The following is a 10,221-nucleotide window of genomic DNA, read 5'->3' as shown; positions in this document are numbered from 1 at the left end:
TTAGCGTCTGAACAATTATTACAATAATTTAATACGCAACAAAACGTCCCTGCAAGTCTCTGCATGAAAGGCCCCGTTGCGAGCCATACTGTAACTGTTGAACTATTTTTTTTCGTTGTAGGCAAGTTTCCACAGCACCAGTTGTCTGTAGGAGATAACTACATTTTAAGCCGCAAGCGCCACCTCAGAATGACGTAAGCTATAACTTTGTAAAAAATGTCCATGGCAAGCAGGATGCCAAACTTGACGTGGACGAAAGCGTCTTCTGCTCCCATCTCGATGAGAACCTGCTTCGGTTCGGCGAAGAAGCAGAAGGTGTCTTCGTTGCACGCCAGCTCGCCGCGATCGCTGCCGTAGATCGCGTACAAAATGCCGTGCAGGGCGTGGTAACAGTGAGAGGTGTAGGTGAACCAGGCCACCGGGGGCTGAAGCAGCTTGGGTGGCATAAAGTAGCCGCTGAAGAGGAACGACGGTGCCGAGGCAGGTAACGCCATGAACAACGCCGTCTGTAAACAAGTGACATTGTGACCATAAAGTCATGCCACAGTTGCATCCACATAATCAATCTTATCCAAAAATAACGACCATAACTTAGCGGTAATTGTAATAAGTCCCAGTGAAAAGAGGACGGACATTTCGCGACGAGATAGGTAGAGTACACGTACATTGCGGGAACATTAGCATTGTTTTGTATAATACCTCATATGCCGTTGTTTGACGCCCTAAAGGATTTACAGCGGGAACTGTATGCGATACGCCCCTTTAAACACTCGTGTCGCCTGTCCGTGAGTAAGGGTGGAACCTGGAAGGGGAGGGGAGATAAGAGCGCTGGTTTACGCGGCTCTTCTGGCGCGCCGGTGAAGGGTGACACTGAATGCGGGAAGAGTAGGGTCACTCGATGGCAAGCGCCGCTCGGGTATTGAGGCACCCTAGGGAAGTGTATTTCGCAGCGCCAGTACGCGCAGATCTTCTGACAGGGAGTTGGTGAAGGTAAGCATGATGGAAGCTGGAGTCGAAAAAACTAAAAGCCTCGAGCGCTGTTACTGAGGCGTCGCTGCCCCAGAACAAGTGGCGCCACCTTACGCACGCCGCGCGCGAAAAGCGGTTGTGCGGTCGTCGTGTGAGGCAGTGGAGAGGGCCGTGAATTTTATGCTTCCAGACAGCGTGAGCGATTAAGAACAGGGCTTATTTGAGCCGCTTTAGTGGCTTGCGCCGTACATACACATATACATCGCATGATGTATGTGTGTATGCATGTGTGTATGTACACACATACATAGCATAATGTATGTAATTTAACTTTAAGTTTCACAAACACAACTGAATGTCCGAATACAGCAGTTCACGCTTAAATTGTTTGAAGGGGTGGGCATGCGATCTCCCATTGTGTAGCAGTGTTGACTGTCGATCATGTGTTGCTTAGCATAAAAAAAACAGTGTAGCTGGAAATCAATCGAGTAAGGCCGACATTGACGTACAATCGGGACTTCAAAATTTAAAAAAAATTCAAACACCTTAACCAACTAGCTTCGAAAACTTGTTATGTAGCTGTGGGGATGACCGCCTCTTTCTAACTTAAGCGTTGCTCGTCACCATATGATTCTCATTTCATTTCACCGGAGTACACAAGCACGATGCTTTCAGCGAATCCATTTGTACACACCTGGGTACTGGACGCAGCGGACACGATGAGTGCCAAGCCCTGTGTGGTGGCGCAGGTTTGAAGACTAAGTAAAATCACGGAGGTAAGCCGCCACAGCTCCGCCGGCTGCGCTGTCGCCCAGTACACGATGAGCACCATCATGGTCGGTCCCAGGAGCTACAGCAAACGTGCGGAATACGACACTTGCGTTATGTTCGGTGCACTAAAAAAAGACACGGAAAGTCTGAGTACACGTTGCAGGCCAAGTCCAAAACAGAACGACGCAGCGCTGATAGAAAAAGCTCGGCTGCGAGAACAAATCTCTGAGAACACACGAAGTAATATTCAAGAATTATATTTTCGTTATGCTTACCAGGAAGGGGATCTCCGTGAGGACTCTGGCGATGTAATACATCGCCGGCTTGTACCAACAGTTCCGGTGCTCACGTAACAGGACTCTCAATTCCGTTGGAACTGCAAAAATCGTTGGCAGAACGTCAGTCCGCACGGTTAAGAGCAGTCATTCAGAAATATTCTGAAGATTTCATTTCGTAATGAAGACGAACTTGTCGAAAGATGTGGTTTATGGTGGTTTAACGCCCGAAAGCGACTGAGGCTATGAGAGACGCCGCAGTGGAGGGCTCCGGATGATTTCGCGACCACCTGTGGTTCTTTAAGGTGCACAGACACCACACAGTACACAGGTCTCCAGCAGTTCGCCTTCATCTAAATGCGACCGCCATGGCTGAGACTGAACCCACGTCTGTCGTGTCGGAGCCGAACTCTAAAACCATTGAGCCACTGCCACGGCTTAACTTGTCGAAAGAGCTTTATGAATGACTCAGGTGGAAGTGGCGGAATTATGTAGAGGGATTATGGAAAGCGTGGTTGTATCACAGAACATGAGGAAGGTCTGTCTCCAAAAGCGGCGGATACGTTGAGCTAATCCTAATATGTGGACATGTGACATTCTTCTGGCAGCAGGGGAAGTGAAGGTGACTAAATAGTGATTGAAGGGCGCAATGGCAACAGCAGCAAGTGCGTTAATTTTTGAATGTATGGGTCGCTTGCGTGGTCGAAAAGATGTGGATGGTTGACTACGGAGTAGGTATAGAGGTCGGAAGGTGAGTAATTTTCGACTTTTCCGATCTTGTAGATTATTGACAACATTGATGTGAAGAAAGTAGAGAGAGGTAGTAAGAGTGTGGGAGTGCCGTGATTCACTTAGTATTTGCTTTCCCTACCAGATATTACATAATTGATCACAAGCGCTTTTGCCACGAACTTTTGCGAGACATGACGCCTTGATCAGAAGAATATTCAAGGAAATCTTTCCTGCGATACAAGGTACACCTCTCGTGTCTCCTTCTACCATGAATAAAAAATTTATGTAGAGAGGAACGTTAGCTGGTGCACACACTAGTGCGCGCCCTTGGCTTTCATTGAGGAGTATGCAGTACTTACAGACCATAACAGTAGGCATTGTTGACTGGAAGAGTAACATGGCAATCGTAAGTACAAGGAAAGCCAAATTGTTTGTTGCTCGTGCTGCTTCGTTTCCAATGCCGTAGAACTGGGCCGTTAACATCAATGCGAAAGAGAGGTAAACTGCCAGACGAAGGTGAGTAGCGACCTGTAGAGAGAAGTGAACATAATTTTTACTCCTCTTCCTAGAGCATCGACAGGCATAGATTTTATGCATCCTACTATGACTATATCAAAATTTGAGGAAGCAAAGAATGTTTTACGTCCCAGATGAGGGCAAAGTTTAGCCAGCAGCCACAGTTACAGCACTGTTAACCGCATCTTAAAGTGGTCTTTATACCTATGGACTGACACATGCGCTGAACGTATTGCAACAATTCTAGAAAGAGAGAGAGAGAATAGACTTTATTTTGCTCTAGTTTTGTTCGTCTGCGGTGTCAGATGACGTGGGTCATCTTCTCTTGCACAGGCTCGTCTGCCTTTATTCCAGCGCTCCGCTGGATGCCGCCGCCAGCTTGGCCCGCCGGATTAGACCAATTTGGTCGCACCGAAAGTCTGCACTAGAAAGTCTGCACTGAGGTTCATTTCTGACGACGACTTTTCGCGTTAATTTTCAGAATCGTTACTGGCGCGCGCGCACGCGCAACCGTTCACAATTCCATAATCGAACAGAAAAAGGCAAAAATCAAGTGACAGCCTGGGACAAAAATATCAGGACGAAAGCTTATGGATAGCGGAATTTAACTGGGAAAGTGATGTTGACACATATGCTGCGACAGTCGCTAATGAAGACGATTCGTAGCATCTAAGCACTTCGTTCAATCCGTTAGAGCGATTAAAGGTTTTCGTGCGCGGTATTATTTAGGCCAGCACGGTACACATTAAAAGACCGTATTGTTATGAACAGCGCTATGAGCTCTTGCCAATATGATCAGGAGAAGGTGAGTGATAGGCTGTTCAGAGACCTTAAGTTAAGGACAACGCAGCGAGCCATGGAAAGAAAAATGATGGATGTAACGTTAGGAGACCGGAAGCGGGCAGAGTGGGTGCGGGAACAAACGCGGGTTAATGACATCTTAGTCACAATCAAGAGGAAGAAAGGGGCTTGGGCAGGGCATGTAATGCGAAGGCAAGATAACCGCTGGTCCTTAAGGGTAACGGAGTGGATTCCAAGAGAAGGCAAGCGGAGCAGGGGACGGCAGAAAGTTAGGTGGGCGGATGAGATTAAGAAGTTTGCGGGCATAGGGTGGGCGCAGCTGGCAAAGGACAGGGTTAATTGGAGAGACATGGGATAGTCGTTTGCCCCGCAGTGGGTATAGTCAGGCTCATGATGATGATGATGAAGATGATGTTGATGACACGTCACAAGAAGTTGTGTCCTAGTGCCAACTTATTCCACCCATCAACTTCGGTGGAGGAGAAGCAAGAGTAGTGCCGTCATAATTCGTTCGCACTTCCTGCTAAGCTCATCGAGAATAACACGCGGGAGCAAGCGCGCACACCTGAGAAAGAAGCACAGCTCACCTTATTTCGGACAGTGCACAGAAAGCTTCTTCGTAGTAGCACAAGGAACTGCACGACATAACTGATGTTTTCTTGGTGTCGTGACAAAGCGTCTTGCAGCTCCTGAATTTGATAAAATACGTGTCCGTTGGTACGGCGCAACGAAGACAACTTTAAATTAACGATGTTAGTACCTCTGCAGCACACACCAATCAAAAAGCAGCATGCATGAATGTATAGATATTATAATCAAAACACACATTCTAAACAGAAATGAGTAAAAAGAGAGCATGCTGTACTCTTGCGCACTCCTTTTTACAACGGGGAATGCGCTAAAGGACAGCTGGCATCCTTTTACTCCCATTTAGGCGTATTCGTGTCCAGACGGTGCAGCCCACAATCATATTTTCGAAACGGAAAAATGGATCATAATGCCTGCATTTCTATTGTCATCCTAAAGAACAAACACACTGAAAAGCAGCAGCTTTAAAATTTGAAACCTTCGCTACAAATTTAGCTGACCTCGCAAATTACTCAAACACAAGGACGAACTCGATCGCTGTTCATAGAATGATGCGGCAGAGACAGACACTGCAGTTCCACGAGGAGCAATGCAGTGTTACATCTTTGACTACAGTTTCGTCTGCTCTGGCTGTCGGGCGGAACTTAAATGCGATAACGCCTATGAGGTATTTTTTCTACTTTGGAGCCGGACATTTCTTCACAACTGGTTCATGATTATATACACGTTATTCTGATGACTGTATTCCACACACATGAATCGCACTACTCGCTGACTATAGCTCGAAGTAGAAGGGCAAAATATTGATTTCTGAATACGCGCTCCTTGTGTTTCGTTCCGAATCGATAGTATGCCTGGAAGAGTTTCACAAGCATTTGTGCAGGAGACATCAATCGTACTCGTCGAAGCAGCTTTGAGCCACCCAGCGTACTTCTATTTCCGGGCATATATGCCTTGAGGAAATCATCTTACAGGCTTCTTCTTGCTCAGTAAAATGTGCGGCGAGTTGCAACGCTCCGTCCTCTTAGGTTCAACTTCCCTGCAAGGACGCGTTCTGCCCTGGTTACCTTAACTACCAAACGAGGGCGCCTGCGTCGCAGCAGCACTATCACCACAGACGGCGTGACTGTTCGGCTTCTGGAAGACGAGCCTGGCGCCTCCCTCTTCGGCGCCGGGAAGTGACCGCGTACGGAGTTTTTGGCGCTGCTCCGCTCATCGACAGTGGGCGACACCTCGTGGGAAAATTTTCCCGCGATATCGTCCCGTGCGGCCTCGGAGTGTCTCCCGTGCCCTGGCATGCGCGAGCACTCGCTCGTAGCCTTGCTGGTGAGTCGTACACCTCGATTCCAATAGCGTACTTTGCTGCTAGCCGGCGTTAATGTTGTAGCAGCAATAAATGCCCTTTTATACCTACACGTGGTGTTCCGTTGTTCCCAAGAGCACGAGCCGCCGTAGTCGGCTTGCGTTGTGTGCCGTTCACGATCAAAGGATGGGACGGTGAAAGTTTATCTCTCTCCGTATCAAAACACCATAAATACGAAAAGGTTTGAAATTACGAATATATTCTGAACCAGAAGAACGTTTATTGTATACAGAAAACTGTGCCGCTCCTTGATTAGTCCTTATCAGAACGTAACTGACACTGACCCTACGTCATGGTTACTAATTGAAACATTAATCAGGTTGCTCAATCACAGCTGCGCGGTTTTTGTGAATGTGCGCGCCTACTTGAAATTGCCCTTACCTTCCTTGTCATAACGCGGCCACCGTAAAGTGTTCGAGATTCGGTAGGGTGCGTCGCAATCTCTTTGTAGGCGTCCGTGCAGGGTGGCGTGAAATGCTTCGAAAGCTCAGTCTGTACCTCGCCGTTTTCGCCGCAGGCAATCTCTGTAACTAAGGAAAACGAATATGTTTCAGTAATAATGATCAGGAGGAGGAGTCGTGAGAGTAGATTCAATGCATGCAGAGAGTGGTGGTATCTTGAAGAAAGCAAATTGTGGGTACTGTAAAAACTTTTGAGCCGAAGAACATCATTGGGTTGCGCGCAAACGGAGGAAACATGTAACTATTTGCTTGATGGATAAATTTACCAGGTTAATTTCATTCGTTTCATACCGTCATACTGATCTGACCGTCGTATGCAGTTTCTGGGACATATAAAATGGCTATACCGAAATGAAAATGAAGGTTGAAGTTTATAAATTCGCCTTTTGTAGTGAAGTTAACTGCGGCGCTTGTCTTGTATCTCTCGTAGTCCTCGTCATTCGAACTCGCCGATTCAGTATGACACCAACTGGGCCAAATGTCTATTCTTTCACAGATGAGACACTGCACAGAACGACAAAGGACACCCGCCCTATAGTGCTGGCGTCTGCAAGTTCGCAAGCAAAAATTTGTTTAGGAACACATTATTGTCTCGGCCAACTGCGCCCAAGTTGGCGCCGTATTCGGAAGCCGCCGAATGTTCGGAAATTTTTTAATATTCGCGAATACTTGAATTTAGATTTCACGAATGGAACATGAACCACATAACAAACATTTCCTGTTAGTCTTGGATATATTTTCACACAATCATAATTAAGAAAAGGTATCCAGGTTCGTGAATTAGCATGGAGCGACTGGGGACAAAAACTCAATTATTCCTTCACATTGCTTGTTTTCGGAATAAATAATGATATACGCCGTGGTACGTAGGCTTAGTGGTTTTCATTCCCTATCGTTCATTTGTTGATTTACTTATGCATATCTTATCCATACTCACTGTAATCAGCTGGGTTGTGTCGCATGGGACAGTGCAGACCCTGAGATTCCAAAAAAGGCACGAGTGCCCGTACTGAACCATTGTAGATGCAGCGTCCTCCTGATATCATATACAACTGCAAAAGAGAGGTTCAACATACTGTTACGAAGAAGACAACGACGAAACGGGCAATGGCGCGGGACGGAGCGTTCTGGCCGAAACCCCACTGTGGGTATGCGCCACTTCTGCAGAGGACAACAACAACAACAGAGCGCTCTCGCTAGGCCCGCAGCCATTATGATGACTGTTTTTCAGCAGCGCATGGGACAAAGAACGAGACAACTGCACAGACACGTCGCTGAACTTACAACTGGTTTTATTGGGGCGATTTACACTTCTTAAATACAGTGGAAACCAATCTCAAAAGAAAAAAAACACAAATGCACAAAAATGGCGAGAATGACAGTTCCTGAGCACAGGGCTAAAGTGGCAAAGGATCAGCTGCGCACGTTTTCCTATTATCATCAAGAAAACGCTGTTCTTTTGCAGACAGAGCTATTGAGGCAACGCTTACGCATTCATCTTTGAATCTATGGATTTCATGGGCATCAATAATTTCACGAGTGATTTTTGTTAGATTATCTGACAGCACGCGGCACTGAGTGAAAATTGGTTGCAAGTTCAGCGCCATGTCTGTGCACTTGTCTCGTCGTTTGTCGCTTGCGCTAGTGAAAAACAATGTGACACCAACTTGCCCAAGCTTCTACAGTATCATTATGATGATGATGACCTCAGGCTTAATGGCGCATACCCACGGTGGGGGATTGGCCAAGGTGCATTGTGGACACAAACGCGCTCATGGCATATCATATATATTTCACCGTGTAATCACTTCCTACTGTTCTTTAGCTTGCCATCAAGTACTACATTGTAGTGGAGGTGCTGCTATTCATCTTTATTCTGTCCCAAAAGAATCGACGCCTTCCGTTCGCCTTGGTCCTAGCCCGCACACAACACCTAGCCAGGACTAGCCCGGAACAACACCCTCGTGGACCTTGACACCTAGTTCAGCGCCGGCTATACTTGACCGCACCTGACCAGCCACACCCTCCTGCCCCGACCCCCGCCAAAGCCACAAGATACAGCTACCATGAGCAAACGCGATGTGACCCGTCGATAGCAACCTCACGACGGAGTACTGGCCCGATCAAGACAAAAACTGAGACATCACCTTTTCCCAAGCCGTCTGCGTCTGTCTCCGGCTCTTGGCGAGCGCAGTACTTGAAGCTCCGGGGGCAACCATTCATGAGATGATCTCATTCATCGTGGTGGCAACCTTTTCATCTTCTATCCCGTTCTGACCATGCTCACCGTCACCTCATCCCTCAGGATTCAAGTAACGGATCTGAACAATCGCTCGGTAGCCCCGGGTGTTGTTACCAAGAAGACAGCGACGATGTGGGCGGTGGCGCGGGACGGAATGCTCGCACTACGCCCGAAGCCGTAAATCACATTTCATCGTGCCACCATGACGTTCTTTCTTTCCGACTGCCACCGCGTAACGATACAAAACGATAGAGGTAGAATTCGTGCAATATAATGTCACATGGTGGTGTCGAGAGTCGTGTCAACAAGAAGGCCGTTGAGGACTTTCAAAAAAAAAATATCTGCAGGGCTGGTTGACTTGTGCCCGTGAAGAGACATAAGTCGATAGCTGTGGAGTCAGCAAGTGTGCTCGGCTGTCGTCGACGGATAGAATTCAAGGTCAATCGACATAGGTCACCTAGGCGGGGCGCGATAGCTGTCTAGACCAAAGTGCTAGCAACATCGACTGGGGAGTGGAACTGAACCACCAAAATTGCCGGTGAGGACGACACAAAGAACAGAAAAATAACTCTTTATATATTTGCCGTTTAACCATTGAAAACACCATTGCAGTTACAGGCTTCAAAAAATTTTCCCCTTCATTTCATTTATTCTTTCCCTTAAAGGGCCGAAGGCATCACATAAGAGGGGAGAAAACACAAGGTCAAAACAGAGAAAGAATAAATTTATAAAAGAGAATAATAACAAAAAAAAAACAGTGTGTAACAGTTAAATGATCTTGCGACGCGCAAACAATGCAACGTGGAATGCACGGGATCGAAACAGAAAAAAAGAATTATATATGCAACACTAAATCAATAGAAGAAAAAATATACAGTGCAAAATGCATGACATAAAAAAGAAAAGTAACAATAAACAGCTGTTCAAAGTGCAGGCCATTCTATAGTGCTATCGCGTCCGGAAAAAAATGATGACTTTAGTTCTAAGGTGCGACAGTTGATGCGTGCAATGCTATGGTCATGCTTTAGGCGGCTAGACGTCCTGTGCGGGGGTTGTAGCTTTTCGTGTCTGGTGCGTTGGTGATAATAGAAATCATAAAGAAGGCAGAGACGAGATATAATGCAGCGTGACTCGAGTGATGGAATAGCAAGGGTGTGTTTCAGCGTGGTGATACAGATTTCCTTTAAATAGCAAGACGCTATAAATCGGATGGCGCGATTGTGTACGGCTTCAAGGTCAGCGGCGAGGTATGCTTGTGATGGGTGCTAGTTTTGGGCGAATGAATGTTATATATGCTAGTTTTTTTTATGTCAGGGGATGCGGCGTTCAAGTTGCGGCGCAGGTATTCGAGTGTGCCTGAGGCTTCAGCGCAGATGTTTTGAAGGTGAGTTACCCACGATAGCGATGGTGTAAGATGAAGGCCAAGATATCAGTAGGATAATGCGGGGTCAATGGAAAATGAGCCAATACTGTACTGATGCGGATTGACGGTGCGTTTTCTGT

The 10,221-nt window shown here is 46.8% G+C and overlaps 1 protein-coding gene across 3 annotated transcripts in view; it reads right to left on the bottom strand.

The window, feature by feature from the left end:
* The window catches only part of LOC144136769 (ATP-binding cassette sub-family G member 1-like), a 32,181-nt gene continuing 21,960 nt past the window's right edge, over positions 1 to 10,221 (bottom strand). For 2 of the 3 annotated variants that reach the window (XM_077669375.1, XM_077669376.1), the window contains 7 exons: positions 7,414 to 7,528; positions 6,397 to 6,545; positions 4,652 to 4,753; positions 3,107 to 3,275; positions 2,016 to 2,116; positions 1,664 to 1,819; positions 1 to 506 (listed from right to left, as the gene is read on the bottom strand). In XM_077669375.1, coding sequence (XP_077525501.1) covers positions 159 to 506; positions 1,664 to 1,819; positions 2,016 to 2,116; positions 3,107 to 3,275; positions 4,652 to 4,753; positions 6,397 to 6,545; positions 7,414 to 7,528 — 1,140 coding nt within the window. In that variant the 3' untranslated portion in view covers positions 1 to 158. Of the gene's footprint in view, positions 507 to 1,663; positions 1,866 to 2,015; positions 2,117 to 3,106; positions 3,276 to 4,651; positions 4,754 to 6,396; positions 6,546 to 7,413; positions 7,529 to 10,221 lie in introns of all 3 variants that reach the window. The other variant, XR_013315666.1, reaches the window with a different exon arrangement.

The sequence above is a fragment of the Amblyomma americanum genome, chromosome 6, assembly GCF_052857255.1.
Source record: "Amblyomma americanum isolate KBUSLIRL-KWMA chromosome 6, ASM5285725v1, whole genome shotgun sequence".
NCBI lineage: Eukaryota > Metazoa > Arthropoda > Arachnida > Ixodida > Ixodidae > Amblyomma > Amblyomma americanum.
The sequence above is the reverse complement of the archived record's forward strand: the minus strand, read 5'-3'. Positions and strand labels throughout refer to the sequence as shown.